Here is a 17,201-nt window from a genome sequence, read left to right as displayed (position 1 = left end):
GCAGGGCAGCTCCCCATTTTTATTTTTTTAATTTCCTTTGTCCACAGTCTTAAAAAAGGGGCACAAAGAGATGTTTGAGCAACTCCATAGAAGGACCTTTTGCAGTTCAGAAAAACTTTTAGAAATAAGATTTATGTGTATGTAAAGAATTTGAACATTTACAGAATACCAATTAACTGCTCCCAATAGTCACATTATATTGATGTTCTTTAAATGTTGTGTGAGTATTACTATCCACTGAAAGATTTTTTTAGAGAACCAAACATTAGTTATGGACTGCTTTAACTAGGGGGCAATGAAACATAATGAGGGGGCATGTGTTTAATTGGTCAGAATATGAAAACCCTGCCCTGCATTTAATAGTTAATTGAATTCCTTTTTGGAGAATTGAGCAATATGCTTTGCAATAGCCATGTGGTAAAGGATATTAATAAGTATATGAAGTAATATAAAAAAATGACCTCATTTTGAATATTCAAATGATTAGTTAACGTAAATGAGATGACAGACTAGTGAAAAAAAGAATGGACAAAAATTAGTCAAGACACTGGAAAGTACAATGGCTTTACATGCGTTGCTGATCCATCTCAAAAGCTGTTTTTATTTATGTTTTACACAACGTCCCAACTTCATTGGAATTGGCGTTGTAACAAGCCTTCAGATTTTAAGGGGTTAAATACCTTCGTGCCATAGTTGCTGAATAAATGCTGTCAGACTCTGCACTAGTTATTTATGCCTAACAGAGGGAATATATTTTAACAAATCAAGGCTGAGTAATATTGTTGCATTTCCTTTGTATGTCGTTGGTTCCCACGTTTTTTCACTCGAGTGGCGCAGTGGTAGCACCGTGGACTGTCGACCATAACAGCGACGGTTCGAATCTCGGTCCGGGCACGTTTTTAATAGCGACAGCAACCGTATATCCTGTTGTCTTTTTGTTTTTGCTGGGTTTCAGTTCTGCACTTGGGTCCGCCTCGTCGCCATCCTCCCGTAACAGAAGGCACTTAAGGACTAGGCACAAGGGTCCCATAATTAATGTTTCAATTTTGTTTACAAAATAACCTTTCAAAATCATTATTTCCAAATGCAGAGTATCTGAATATTTGAATTAGGTACACATTGTTTAGTAGTGTCATGCAGCTCCATTGGAACTTTTAATAGCATAAATTCACCCTGGGCATGGATTCTACAAGATCCTATGTGTATTGTGCAGGAAAACTGTACCATGTGGTAACAACTACAATGTTCAGTTGCTGCAGATTTGGAAGGCTGCAGTGAACTGCTCTTTTCACCTTATCCCAACAACAATCAGTAGGGTTCTGACGGTTAAGGTCTGGAGACACTGAAGCTGAAAACTAGGCCACTGCTACTGAACCATTTGGTGAAAACAGCCATCAAACCTGGTAGAATCTCAACAGCTACAATAATGTGCACTGCTGCAGTTCAAATAACACTCATATCAACAGCTACTATCCCTTAATTGTTCTTTCCACTCCACCATCATTAAAAACTAATGTTCTAACTACTAAGGATCACATACATCTGCTTCTATAATTGTTTTTTTTTTTCAACTGCCTATTCGCATATTAAAACCCATTTGTTATGTAAGCAATTCAGTTGTCCTGGTACAGCCATTAAACTTGGCAAAAAGATTCAACTGTTCATCCAAAGTACACACTTGCAAAATGTACTGATGTAATACCCTCTCCTCTACTTTTAATCTTTCACTAAAAACCACTCCTTGCCATCAAAATGTAAAATGTCTAGCAAGCTATCCCTTATCACATGACTCAATTGAGCATGTTTATCCAACAGCTCTTTAACTTTTTCCAAATTACTTCCTGTTTAGAAGAACATAGACAGCCCCTGTCAGGCCTCCAGTTGCACCCTCCTCCATCAGCTAGTTGATAAGCATCACCAGCCATCAAATCACTAACATCCATCCATCCATCCATCCATTTTCTAAGCCGCTTCTCCCTCAGGGTCGCAGGGGGGATGCTGGAGCCTATCCCAGCAGTCTTCGGGCAGAAGGCAGGATACACCCTGGACAGGTCGCCAGTCCATCGCAGGGCAGAATCACTAACATGTGTTCCTCAATCTAAAACGTCAGCTCCCCATCTTTCATCCATCCATTTTCTAAGCCGCTTCTCCCTCAGGGTCGCAGGGGGGATGCTGGAGCCTATCCCAGCAGTCATCGGGCAGAAGGCAGGATACACCCTGGACAGGTTGCCTTTGCAGTTCAGAAAAATTTTTAGAAATAAGATTTATGTGTATGTAAAGAATTTGAACATTTACAGAATACCAATTAACTGCTCCCAATAGTCACATTATATTGAGGTTCTTTAAATGTTGTGTGAGTATTACTGTAAGAGCCAAATGTAAGCTCAGTTTAATCTATATTGTTATTTTTTGTTTACTCAATTGTTCTAGTCATTTTCCATTATGTCAGTTGTGTTGCGTGCATTAATGTTATGCATACATGTCAGCATTTGACTTGCTCTTAGTTTAAAAGAACTGTTGCGCATGTGCACGAAAAAGAAAAAAAAGAAGAAAAAAGCAAGATCGAAGAAGGCTGTTGTGCACAAAGCAAAAACAATAAGTTTTGACCATCAGCCACATCAGCCTTTTGTTAATAATATAAGCTGTCTGTTTACTCTGGGAATGTCAAGTGTTCCCGTGCTTCTAAGGATTGCTTTGGATGGAGTAGAAGACTTCAATAAAAGGTTGAACATGACAATCCTGCAGTCCGTGAGTGAAATTCACATCAGCTTGCTTGTTAAGAGGAACAAAGTGGCTATGCGTCAGAAACAAGTTTACTGTGCACTTCTGCCAGTGGCCAGTTAAAAGAAGTCAAAAGAATACGAACTTGGCCACTACAATTACTATGCACTGAAAGATTTTTTTAGAGAACCAAACATTAGTTATGGACTGCTTTAACTAGGGGGCAATGAAACATAATGAGGGGTCATGTGTTTAATTAGTCAGAATATGAAAACCCTGCCCTGCATTTAATAGTTAATTGAATTCCTTTTTGGAGAATTGAGCAATATGCTTTGCAATAGCCATGTGGTAAAGGATATTAATAAGTATATGAAGTAATATAAAAAAAATGAGCTCATTTTGAATATTCAAATGATTAGTTAACGTAAATGAGATGACAGACTAGTGAAAAAAAGAATGGACAAAAATTTGTCAAGACACTGGAAAGTACAATGGCTTTACATGCTTTGCTGATCCATCTCAAAAGCTGTTTTTATTTATGTTTTACACAACGTCCCAACTTCATTGGAATTGGCGTTGTAACAAGCCTTCAGATTTTAAGGGGTTAAATACCTTCGTGCCATAGTTGCTGAATAAATGCTGTCAGACTCTGCACTAGTTATTTATGCCTAACAGAGGGAATATATTTTAACAAATCAAGGCTGAGTAATATTTTATATGCCATAACCTGAACCGGGACATAAAGTGACCCAATTGTCCAAAAGTCCACATATTAGTTTAGTATGCTTGTCAAACATTTAAAACTATTTGTAAGTTATGTGGAAGTTTGTACATTTCACACTTCCTCTTCACATGTTTTTGTGGCTAAGCTGTGGCTAAGCATTCTTGTACGTTTTTCTACTTCCTCTGTTCTCTGTGGTTTAGAATCTCATCATATGCCTTTTTTTCTTTTCTTAATACTTACTGTCACACAAGACCCAGTGATGCTTGTTGAAATATCCGGCACACGAAAATATCTCGTGAATTGAACAGTGTTTTCTCAGTATTATTCAATATCCTAATAGCCAATGCACTCTTCTTTAAACTCTAAACTCAAGTAACAACAACACTAATAACAACAACAACAACAACAACAACAACAATAATAATAATAATAATAATACCATCCCTACCAGTAAAAACATCATATTGTTGACAAAGCATGTATAACCTGGAAATACCAAATTACCAGTTATCAAGTTATATGCTTCCAAATACTGTAAACATTGGGTGTATTATTATAAACAATACAGAAACATCCAATGTTGAATTACTTATAACTGTAAGGATTTTAGAAAGAGATTGGAGTTTTGTGTCTGTGCTACCATTTCAGTGCAGATTTAAATGCATGTTTGGGGTCATTATCTTGCTAAAAGGTCCACTCACAGTGAAATTTCAGCCTTATGGCAGATGCAGTCCTCTTGGATCCCTAGCAGCAATCCAGCCCCAAGGCATCAAATGATCCACCACCATATTGGATTGCAAATAAACATTTGAATCATTATATGTATTGTTTATTTTATATGATTGTTTTACATACAGTATCTCACAATAGTGAGTGCACCCCTCACATTTCTGCAAATATTTTATTCTATCTTTTCATGGGACGACACTATAGAAATGAAACTTGGATATAACTTACAGTAGTCAGTGTGCAGCTTGATGACATCATGGAGCTGGTGGATGTTAGACACCTTGCGCTCCTACTCCTTCCACTTGACGATGTCCGACAGGTGCTCAACTGGGCTTAGGTCTGGAGAAGTACTTGGCCAGTCCATCACCTTTACCTTCAGCAAGGCAGTTTACATCTTGGAGGTGTGTTTGGGGTCGTTATCAAGTTGGAAAACTGCCATGTGGCGCAGTTTCCGAAGTGAGGGAATCATGCTCTGCTTCAGAATGTCACAGTACATGTTGCAATTCATACAAGTGAATTGTACCCAAAACACATTTAACAGCCCTGCTCCCCATTCACACCTGGAACCTTGTAACTTACATGTATTTACATTTTACACAGCGTTTGGAATTGGGTTGCAGTTCAGAGCGGTGTGGTGTGAAACGCTCTGTTCTAGAGAAACTTCCTGAGTCAGAACTGTTCACAGAGGTGGTGATAGGAAACAGACATCCACCTCTAAAAGCTCCTCACAGAAAGATAGCACATGAAATAATTATAATTTTCAGCTTCTTCAGACATATCCTCTCCTTTACGCACCATGTTGCCTCGGTGGCTCGGTCCTGCTGCTTTGCGCTGTACAACATCAGACAGATACGGTCGTTTCTAACACAACAAGCCACCCAACTCTTGGTACAAGCAGTGGTCATCTCATGCCTCGTCTACTGCAATGCCATACTAACGGGCCTCCCGGCCTGTGTTGTAAAACCACTGAAGATGGTTCAGAACGCTGCAGCGCATCTGGTCTTTAACCAACCAAAACGGGCGCATGTCATCCCACTGCTCATTGAGCTCCAACTCTACCAGTTGCTGCTCGTATCAAATTTAAAACTCTTACGATTGCCTACAAGGTGTTAACAGAGCAGGCTCCTTCCTACCTGCACTCGCTCCTAAAGGCTTACAGCACCGCCCGGCCGCTGCGATCCTCCAATGAACGTCGCTTAGCTTTGCCAAATATTCACACAAAGCAATCGAGACTGTTCTCATACTTGATTCCCCAATGGTGGAACAAGCTACCTTCCACTGTCAGAGCAGGGGCGTCCCTCGCTATTTTTAAGAAACTCCTGAAGACGGAGCTCTTCAGGGAGCACTTGCTCTAATCGCCTCTTGCAATCTAACCACTACCAACCTCATCTCCTTCTTGCCCTCCTTCCCTTCTCTACCCCGCTATTACCCTTTGGCCTCCTTTAAGGCCTGACTATGCTTGTTCTATGTACCTCATTATTTGTAAGTCGCTTTGGATAAAAGCGTCAGCTAAATGTAATGTAATGTAATGTAATGTAACATTCACTGGTGTTTTTGGAGAGTAAATCATTTATTTGTAGTCATGCTGACCCCTGAGGCTGTATTACAGAAACTTCTTATTTTAACTTTTTGCATATTTTTTTGTCTTTACTTAAAACCTTACACATCAAGCTAAGATTTTTCGTTCATATTACAGAAGCAAATCTTATCTCAATTTAGAAATCTTATCTTATTTTACTGCATCTTATCTCAAGTGAGGAAATTTTAACCTACTCGAAGACAATAATCAACTGTTATGTCTGTTACCTAGCAACCAGCCATACCTGCACTGCTGAAATTTAAACATTAAATCAAAATAATGAAGTTATACAGCTAGCTACTCTTACTGATGTAAAAACGGTTAACAGTATTGTGACAGTGGGTTGTGCTGTTTATCAAAGCATTGCCAGTCTCCAGTTTCAGTTTCACAGACGCTTTAGCCGAGTTATTCCTCCAACGCGTCTAACTCTGTCTACTCATTATTCACCACAGCCACTGTAATAATTCATCTGATGAGTTTTTATCAACGTTTATACATGAAGGTAGTAAAGAACATGATGGAGATCGAGTCTGCAGCATCTGGGATTTTTTTAACATTAGAAAAAAAACATTGGAGCACCATTTTTGATGCAGATAAATATAACGTCATTATGCTAGTTATAGTGAACTGTGCTGCCTGTCACTGCACAAAACATAAGAAACAGAGGGTTAAAACGGAAGCTGGAACAGCTCTGGGGTTCATCCTAAAGTTAGGACAGTATTTAGGAGGTTTAGTCCAGTTAGGATGTTTATGTGATACTGTTTTCTTATCTGGAGTTAATGAACGTAGCACGGCATGTGCTAGCCAGGCTCAAGGAGGACTCTGGAGGCAGGATGTGGCAGCCATTACGTTAATTTATACAAAAACAACAAACACACTACACTGGCCACTTTTCAGTGGCTTAAGCTGGCTAGACTTTGTCGTGGCTCGACACTTGTTTGACCACCAAGCCTAAGTACTATCTATGGTTTGTAAAATAAAACGAATTCAGTTGTTTGTTGAAAGAAAATAAAAAGAATCAAACAAACTAAGAAATACGAGAAGACTCTTCAGAATTCAGAAGTGCGGGTTCTTTATTCCTTTTGAGCATGGAGAATGTTTTCCAAAGGCCGTTGGATGACACTCCCGAATATACCGAGTTTGTACACATGTTTTGAACCCTCGGTGAAGGTGGGGTGACATCGCCCCACCTCTTTTTTGTCATCTCCTGATTATTATTATATCCAAATTGACCTTCACATGTCTATCAAATAGGGTCTTGTGTGAACCATTGTCTCCAAGTGTAGTTTGAATCCTTTTTAAAGAACATTGTGCCAAGCACATTCTAACACATTCTAGCATAATCGCTGGCATTTCTCCATCTCAGTTTTTGGCCTTGAAAGGTTCACAAGTTCACTCACTCCCTATAAAGTATCTGTCTTCTCTCTTATGCCCTACTAAGGAAGCTTGTTTTAGGGCACTTGCTCCAATGTGCTAGACCTTTATTTATGGTTTATCCTGCATAATACATGGCATTTTAATTTTGAGAATCTTTCATTTACATCATAACCAAGGTGGTTGGCAAACACCTTGGTGGCAGAGCACCGGGGGTGGATGAGATCCGCCCGGAATTCCTGAGGGAAAAGAACAAATCTCTCTTTTTCATTTGGCTTCTCTCAAAACAAACCTGGATTGTTTCATGGAATTCTCAGCTTACTCTCCATTGTCAACACTATAAAGGGAAAAATCTAGAAAGCTACTCCTTTTAAACTTGTTTCATCAACACATGCAAAGGTCACCAGCAGGGGGTGATGTGGAGTTTTGAACAGGGAAAGACGCTGGAAATCTAAAATAAAAGTAAAACAGTGGAGAGATGGTGTAACCATAGCCACAATATTAAAATGAATATTAATGAAGATCTGCCGCACGCCTGCATTTCAAATGGGTACAGAAATGTTCACAGGTTCTGCAAAGACCGCTGCTTAAGTAGGGGAGAAGCAGAGGATCCTGTCTCACTAGTGTGTAACAGCGCAGGCCTCTGCATGTTTCAGAGGCATGTGAGAGCAGCGTATCGTGTTCACTCCAGAGCTTCATGTGAGCTGCAGAGCTTTAATAATGTTATTTATGCCTGTACAGCATCTCTCATATTAAAGAGAGCAGCCAGCAGCAGCTGAGTTCTTCATCCACACGGCACTTATTCACAGGTTAACAGATGTGCAGTTTGGCCAACTCGTTACACAGGCAACTCACAACATGCAACTAAATGCTTGAAAGTTTCATCATGTAAAGCCAGTCTTAGAGGAACTGCTGTGGATTGAAAGGTTAAAAGCCATTTCAGTAATAAATTACGGATAATAACTCTGCTCATTTCCTTTTCTGAGGTCTTTCATCAACACTGGGCATTTTAAACATGTACGAGTGAGTCACCACCCCACCCAACATCTGTTGTGCAATATTGCGCAATAGAAAGGCAGTTTCATTTTCACTTAGCTTTTCTCCCATCCGTCTATCCTGACCTCATCCAGCCCATTTGTTGAGGAAACCGTGCGTTTACTCTTCACTCTGCCTGCGCCTCTTTCTGGTGATCCAGGCCTCCAGCACGCCAATTCTTGGGATCTCACAGACTTCTCTGTGAAGTTAAAGCCTTCTCTCTGTTGGGGTTTGCTTTGCCCCAAGGAGTTTGTATGTTTGGTAGTTTTAAATGGCCCATATTGAGGAACATCAAATGTAAGTGCTTTTGTTCAAATAAAAAACGTATGAAGACTCACCATTCAGTACCTGGCTTGAGTTCTCTGTTTCTGGTATGACATGAGAACCAGCTCATTCCACATGGTACAAACAATGGAAGTGTGCCCTCAAAGGTGCAACAGCTGTTTTAAAGTTCAATTGTGTACATTAAATAAGTTTTTCCCAGTGGAAAAGTAGATATTTGTATCTTTTTATAAACAAATATTTTGAAACAGAACAATAACATAAAAGCCTGGAGGCGAGGCAGGGTGTGTGGAGTCAGTACAGCTTAGAACAGATCATTTCAGTGGATTATGGTTCAGTGATGTTCCCTGACTAAAGGCACTGACATGTACCCCTGAGGGTACCACCCCAGTGACGAAAAGGGTACTGCCCCAGTGACAGTGTCGATCTTTTTTCCTGAGAGTGTATAGCAGCCCACTCATTCATATGAAGTTCTAAGATTGTTGATTTAGGCACAATACAGGACAGGCACAGTAAAAAAAGATGCAAGAAAAGCCATGATAAATGTTTGACTGTGTTCCTGAGTAAGCTACCTGACAATCTTACTTCATTGTTTGAGCAGAAATGTTACCAGCATTAATGTTTACTGCGCAAGAGCTGTTAAAACTAATCAAACTGATCAACCCTGACGCTGTTCAGACCAGCTGATCTACACAGTTCAGCTACCTAAGGTTAGATAAATAAGGTCACCACCCCTTATTCATAGTCACGCTCTCTCTCTCTCTCGTTCACATGAAGTTATTTCTTCTTTAAATCTGAATCGCTTGTCTGGCCTGTTAAATACACATACAAGTCTAAAAACATCACATTTCAGTTTTTACCAAAAACCCTTATCCATAGAGATTTAAAACAGTGATTCAGCCCAGACTTGCAGTAGCCACGTTTACATGCAGCCTGATAATCTGTTAATAATCTGACTAACAGCTCAATCAGAAAAGAAGACATCCAATTGAGGCCATTCAGAATACAATTTCTATCCAATTGAACGAGGTGGGTAAACCTCTAAATAATCCGTTAAATAGAAGAATAATAGGCATGTAAACGCCTGAATTCCATTCCAATCGGAACATGTAAGTACATTCTGCATGTGCGCCGCGTCATAGCGAAAGGTTTATAGCATTCAACAGAAACTGGTCTGCAGAGGAGATGAAGTTCATGCTCTGATCCTTAAAAGACGGCAGTGGGACAGACGTCCATCTTTTGTGTCTCAGAACACGTCTTCCTCTCGGCTTTCTTTAATAAGGATGTTATGAAGGACGTTTTCCTGAGTCTGACGTCATTTTAAAGCAATTAAAAACACAAGCACTGCTCACTGCTGCTCATCTCACTCTGACTGGATCTCACGCGATGCTGGTTTACTTATTATGGTTTACATTTACTCTAAGCGCCACTCCACACATGCACGTCATTTTGCATCAGATTACTTGTAGTGAGCATGTAAACGAAGATTCTCCATCAGACTGTTGAATAGACTGAGCATATAAACACCTCAGTCTGAATCTGTAATCCGATTGTACTCAGTTGGATTGGCAAAAATCTTTGCATATAAACACTGCCAGTGATACCACTTATTCAGCTGTGTGGACTCTACTTCTAATAAGTTCTCTGAAAAAGAAGAAAAAGAAGTTTTCTGTAAAGGTTCTCAGGAAATATTTTCCTACTTTTGTCATAACTTACTCTGACCAAAACTGAAACAAGCATCTTATCCAGGCCAACATCTGTTTGCTGTCAGGGGCTGAGTGGGCGGGTCCACAGTGGATACAAATTTGCACCCGTTTCTCCTCTGCAGCTCTTTCTTCTGAGGAAGTCCAGCTCTTCATCATCTGCACTCAGACACTCCTCAGACTCCTTCAGGCATGGTAAGACACAGCCTCTGATTTTTCTCTCTATATATTCATGTTCTGCTGTTATTCTGTCCCAGTGGCGTGACTACCCTAAATACCCCAAGCATTACTGCTGCTCTCCTTTGTCATTAAGCTTAGTAAATACTACAGAATTACAGAATAAATGCAGAACGTAAAATTACGTATTGTAGGTAGAAGCGAATATTTTTTGACATGGTGTCAAAATTCCAACTGCCCTTTAAACTGTTTCAAGAAAAAAACTTTCAAATTTCAAGATGAAAGTACCAACAAAAATTATTCAAAATTTCTTGGAATAAATCATTACAAGAATTGGAAGTTGATGTAAAAAAAAGCTAGGTAATTTAGGTAATAGGGGTGTCGTTATTATGGCATAGTTTCAATAGGAACACTGTGTTCAGGATATTATAATAGAGCTGCAGTGCTCTATTATAACACACCCCTTAGTACAAAGACTAGTGACCATCTGAGAGGTCAGTGGTGTACAAACCATCAGCCCTGGTCTACAGAGATGTGGACAAAGTGATCTGGTCAGGTGAGTCAACTTTTACCATCATTCTTCACAAGTGAGTAGAAGAGTGAAAGAAAGAGAAGATTACAGACCTGAATGCTCACCACTGAGCATTCCACAGAGCCACTGTACAGCGTTAGTTAATAAAGCACCCTGACAGATAAAATATAGCCATGGTGAGCTGTTTTGATGGCTGAAATAACACCATCAACCAAACCCTAAATACTCTGAGAGGGGAAAGAGACTGAAGAGTTAGACAGCCAAGAAGAAATAATAAGAATAATAATATAATACTAGAAATAAATATAAAAAACCTCCAGCATCTGAACCATAATGCTACCCAAGTCTGCTCTCATCATTCTGTCACAGCCAGACACTCAAGCAGGGGTGGGATAAAATATCGATATGGCGATATTTCATATTGCTTTCTTTTGTGATACGTTATCGATACACTGGTGCCAAATACTGATTTATTTCCTGGAACCTGCATGTGCTGTAAATGCTTGAAACAGACTCCACCTCCAATTTGATTTACCAGATTCACTACTTCATGAGTCCACATGGTGGCGCTAAGGCACTAACCAAATGAATAGGGTAAAAAGAAGCCAACAGTGGAGAAGTGGTGGACAACGGGGGGAACCAAGTCACACAGGCACTCTCTTCTTTCAAGTTGAGGGTCTGGCACACTTCGGTTTTTACAACCTTAAAGGGACAAATGAAATAGACAAAGAAGGAGGACGTCTGGAGTTTTGGTCATTTTCCACTGTGATTTGTTGATGATTGAATTGCAGTGTAACTATTTATGTCTAGGTCTCTTCTGATTTAGCTTGATAATGAAAGCAGTTAATGCCAGAAAGATTCCCGGGGTCATCTTAACTTAATCCCGTTGAACACAGATAGGCAACCATGACGGCATTTGATGGTGTAGTTGATTGTAACGGTCTGTTGGCCCTCCAACGGACAGAATCTATTATTCTACTGATTTGTATGCTGTTAACTCCTTCAATGTGCATGCTGATGTAGTATTTAAGGTAATTATAGATGTCTGGATATGTTGCTGTGGACAATTATGCACAATTGGGATGCAAAGATAACATCAATTTTGCATAGATCAACATCTCTGATCAAACAGACTTGATCCATTTTGATTTGGAATTCATAGCTGGCACAATACGGCTGTGGGGTGCTTGTTGCAGGTTTCAGGAATACTGTCTTTACCTAGTCAATCATGTGATTTGAGCCCCCAACTTTTAGGTCACTGGCTCACCTCTACTACTACTAGGCAACCAACCATCAATACTTTTATTATCATGATATGAATTTCCAAGATAAACACATTAAAGCAGCAATGACAGAACAGATAAAAACATCATAGCATTACTGGTACAAACCCATAGAAGCCTAATAAGTGCTTCTCTGCTGCGGGATTGAATCCTGTTCTCCAATGTTGGAGAAGAGTAACTTAACCATTAGGCTAAACAGCCAATTACAAATCTCACACGTGCAGTTCAAACACTCCTCCAATCTGAACTACAAGTTGGAAAACTGCTTCAAACATAAGGATTGTTCTCACACATAGTGTTGTGCTTTAACGGTTGTCATCTCGATATCAGACAGATTTATCGAAACATCTCAATTTATGTCAATATGTATATCTGTATGTATGCAGACTATATTGGTGTGGGTGATCATGTGTGTTTTGGTCAGGTGCGTTCTAGAGTGCTGGTGGGACTGTTCTTGCTCTCCCTGCTCTCTCCTGCAGTCGAAGCTTACAAGAGGAAAAAGAGGGCCGGTGATAAGGCTTTCCAGAATCTCGCACAGATCATCAGGTTTCTCAACGAAAAGTAAGATGCAAAATGTAATACGCAAATGAAAACGTTAAATGATGAATCAAACAATGATGTCTATGTCTAGCTACAGCAGGGTAACAGACGATCATGCAGATTTTCACAACATAAATATATCATTTATAAATTATAACATGAGCACAATGTGCCTTTAGAGTAGGCTGACCTGGTCAGCAGGAATTTGAAATGAAAGCAGATTTCTAACGTTACTGCTAGAAAGCTGAACATCTAATTTGAGCTTTACAACTGCAGAACTGCCTTCACATCATTTATACAATAAATCACTCAAAATGCAGAAATCAGTCATCTGATGAGAAGTATGACAAGCTGAAAGCTGAAGTTAACAAGGTAACTACCTAGTTGCCTGGATGCCTAGATGCCTAAGCTCAGTTTGGCTCATTTTCTTTGACTTTCTTTGTCCATTTTTTAGCATCATTATGTTCTTTATGATTTTGTTTGATGGCCAAGGTTACGCTAAGTCTACCTTGTCTATAGCCAAGTGGCTAGGCTAGCAATCATGCTTGGTTTCTGTATGCATGCTAGGCATGCTAGGTAGTGTACCTGATGAATGTGAATGTGAATACTATATAAAAACATGAAAGCTGATGAGGCTGAAGGATGTAATGCAGAGCTTAACCAGTTCCTAGGTTGTTGCTTGCTTTGTATTCTAGGAAGTTCTTAAGATGTTGATAACAATTGATCATGGCTAGTTGGTTGTTAGTGGTTGTTTTGGTATCACAAGTTGTTGCTAGACAGTCGCTTTGAGACCTCTGATGGCTGACAGGGTGTTGGGAAGTCGCTGTTATTGTCCTTCCTACGTTTACTAAGGTTTTTCTAATGAACTTGTAACATCATGATATAAGTTGAGTTGCACAAACCTTTGCTCTTCATTCCTACTGAGGGGAATAAATCAGAATTTGACAATTATTGCATGAATACTTCATGTTCATCAAAAAATCTGTACACAAGCACATAATTGTGTCAATATAACAAAAAACTGTAGAATGAGTTAGCGGACAGAAATTTGGCTAAATAATAATAAGAAGAAGAAGAATATTCAATTGGATATGCAATCACTAACTCTAGATTTAGGCTAAAGTGTCCTGTTAGATTCAAATCTTTCCTGGAGCTGTCCCTATAGAACTCTGGGTCTGTTCCAAGCTTTAAAGGTCTGTGTTTAAGCAGAGCTGCTGTAAAATATTCATGTGCACTACTGTTAGCTTGGTGACAACCTAATTTCACATATTGGTACTTGAAGAAATTAGCATGATGAATGTTATATAAATTGTTACTAATTGGTGACGTAATGGTCGTTATGGTCATTTCATTGAGATGTACATGGTTTCGATTTTTTGTTCTCACTTTATTTCTCTTATTTAATTTGTTTATTTAATTTATTTTTCAGTTATTTGGACCACGATCAGTTCGCTATAGCCATCAACATCCCAGCTGAGAAGTGTTCGTCTCATGTGAAACTTGACCAGAACTTCCTCCCTGGCGATTCTGCATGGAAAGTGAAACGTGCCATGAACAGCCCTGCAGGGGTTTACGGAGGGTGGAGGTTAATCGGTGCCAAACAAAAACCAATCAAGGAAACGAGCAGCTACCACCCTGAGTACCGTCTGCTGATTCAGTCGAGCCCAGCTGGAATTGCTTCCTATGATCCACTGCTGAAGAAGCTCCTGGATAAAGACAAACACGGCTGTGTGGTTTTCTACGTCCACAACTCTCCATGTGTGGACAGCTGCTCAACACCAGAAGGAGCGTACAGCATCCTCCCTGCCCTGGACATGCTCAGGGAGCACAAGGGCCCAAAAGCTTTCGTGTTTAGGGAAGTTCAGATACATGACGTGGCCTCCACTGAGAAGAATGAAAACAGCGAAGATTTGCCGTTTGCTCAGTGTTTCCCTTCGGGAGAACGACTTTATATTACAATGGGATATCAGGAATATTTTCCTCGGTGGATATCAAACATAAAAGCATTGAATGCTAAAGTGCCGCTCTACCGCTGTGACAGAGCCCAGTGTCAGTACTGTGTACACAAGAATGGTGAAGTTGATGCTAAGTGCATGGTCAATGTATGGTAGTCAGTAGTCAGATACAAAATATAAGCATTCATAAAAGCATTATTGATTCATGTATTTTTACCTCTTGTCTCTTTTGAAAATACAATATAATTATATATACTATATAGACAAAAGTATTGGGGCCCACCTCCTAATTACACCCATTATTGACAAATGGATTAACACTTAGCCTTCCAGTCTCGATAGACAAACTGACAGTAGTACAGATAAGCTCAGTGAGTTGGCACTGTCTAAGGTTGCCACCTCTGCCACAAGTCAGTTTGTGAAACTTCTGTCCTGCTAGACCTGCCCTAGACAACCGTAAGTGCTAACGGTCTTAGAGCAAAAACAACTAAGCAAGGAAGTGGTAGACCACACAAAACTCACAGAGTGGGGCTGCCGAGTCACAAAGCGAGCAGGGCCTATCCTGAATCACTCACTAAAGAGTTAAAACAGCCTCTGGAAGCAACATCAGCAAAACAGCTGCATGTAAGGAGCTTTGCAGGATGGTTTTCCATGGCAGAGCAGCTACAAACAAGCCTAGGAAGAAAATACACAATGCAAAGTGGGAGTGGTGGCGTAATGCACAATGTCACTGGACTCTGTAGCAGTACAAACATATTCTGTGGAGTGACAAATCACGATTTTTTTATTTCAGAAAACTCTGAAACGCTGGCACTTCTGGTAACATCAACTACTACATTGTGTTTTAAGACCAAAAATGACTAAATAACAGGGCTGAACACAAAGATTCTACTCTCCAATAAGCTAATCATATAAATTCTTATATTTATCGAAATAAATGGAATTTTCTGTGTTTTACAGGGAACAGCTTACAGGTTTGGGTGTCAGGGTTAATTTGTTTATTTTTACTTTGTTTGAAAATTAACCACATAAAAGTGCTGTTATGCTGTTACTGGTATATTTTAATAACTATACCATATTAAAGTTGTATACAGACCTTTTTGTGTATTTTGTGATCATTTCAGTGCTTATTGTAATAATTTCATTTCAAAATTAAAGTACAGATCCCATCACTGTTTACACAAATAAAACAACAATAGTTAGTTCATTGCTTTTAAAAAAGGCACTGGGACCTATATTGAACTCTTTTCATGAAAATTGCCAGAAACAGTCTAGCATGCGTCCTTCTATAGGGTTGGTGCTGACCAACAGCAACATGTAGCCAGGAAAACATTACACTGGTGATGATCAAAGGGGAGTTTAAGAGTTAACTTTTAATTATTTAGGGTGGAAAAAGGCACCTGGATGCCAGACAGTTTTCTGACAAATGTATTGTTAGGCCTTCAGCACAGTCTCCAAGAAAGTATTTCTGGCTCTATTGTAAAATTGCAATGTTTCAAAAGTACCCCTTAAAATGAAAAATAATGGCTGTACATGGAGCATATTCTCAATCTGATGAACAACGCTTTAACTAGCCAGAGAAAAAGCTAAAAGAAAAAGCATTCACTATCAGCAATGTAGATATTTACAGGTGTATGTCTGAAATCTGATATAATGTCACGCATGTGGTTCCTTGCATGTTTTTAATATGTTAATCTGAAATCATAGGGATCTACTTAGGCTCCCCAGGTGGTCCACATTTCTGGCTCTTAACACAGTGATTGGTGTTTACGGAAAACAAGTCCATCGCCGCCCACAATTGAACATGACGTTTTCCATGTGTTCTTTTGGAGATATGGTGGTACTAAAACGTAGCAAGAAGTCTTCAAATGCACAAGTGAACATAAGGAGGCCTCAAGCCTAAAAAAATCAATGAAATCTCACAAATTTGTTTAGAATATTTAAAGACGCTTTGTCATAATTATACACAGAATACTAGCAGTGTTTTAGCTCTTACGTCAATGTGTTTTTACAAAACTCCACTTGCTTTACTCCTGGAGGAATTGAAGCAAACAAGTAAACGTTTAAGCACTTAGTGCCAGACAGATCAAATGTGACCGCTTCATGCCATATCCTGAGGAATCTGGGTAACATTTCAGTTTAGGGGTTGTTGTAATGCGATTACCTGCAGTTTAACTGGCTGCTCATTGCAAATTTATTAAATAAAATCGAACATTTTCCATTTTATTTGTAATACACATCAAAATCTGATCATTCGGAAACATCTAGCTGGCTGCTTATTACTAGTCATTAGTTGTTACTACTTTTTACTCACTGTTACCTAATTTAAAAATTACAAACACAAACTTTTAGACACTTTTAGCACAGAGAGGAAAAATGAAAACCTGGAGCAGAGTGGAAACAGAACACATTGAGCAGGGAGATGGAAACAGAAAACGTAATAAAGGTGAGGAAGAGGAGTTTTAGGGGGGGGTAAGCGAGGGGGATGAGGGTGATAAAGAAGAGGGGGTTAAGCAGGGGTATGCGAGGGGGATGAGGGTGATAAAGAAGAGGGGGTTAAGCAGGGG

At 39.5% G+C, this 17,201-nt stretch overlaps 1 protein-coding gene across 1 annotated transcript; it reads left to right on the top strand.

Moving 5' to 3' along the window:
* Positions 1 to 2,639: 2,639 nt before the first annotated feature.
* Positions 2,640 to 15,730, top strand: LOC108410437. The gene is made up of 4 exons (XM_017681515.2): positions 2,640 to 2,748; positions 10,216 to 10,342; positions 12,564 to 12,700; positions 14,109 to 15,730. Exons 2-4 carry the CDS (start codon positions 10,340 to 10,342, stop codon positions 14,788 to 14,790), a joined length of 822 nt encoding a protein of 273 aa, XP_017537004.1. The 5' UTR covers positions 2,640 to 2,748; positions 10,216 to 10,339; the 3' UTR covers positions 14,791 to 15,730.
* The last annotated feature ends 1,471 nt before the right edge of the window (positions 15,731 to 17,201 follow it).

The sequence above is a fragment of the Pygocentrus nattereri genome, chromosome 17 (assembly GCF_015220715.1).
Source record: "Pygocentrus nattereri isolate fPygNat1 chromosome 17, fPygNat1.pri, whole genome shotgun sequence".
NCBI lineage: Eukaryota > Metazoa > Chordata > Actinopteri > Characiformes > Serrasalmidae > Pygocentrus > Pygocentrus nattereri.
Note: the sequence above shows the minus strand (reverse complement) of the source record. Positions and strands in the feature narration are given on the sequence as shown.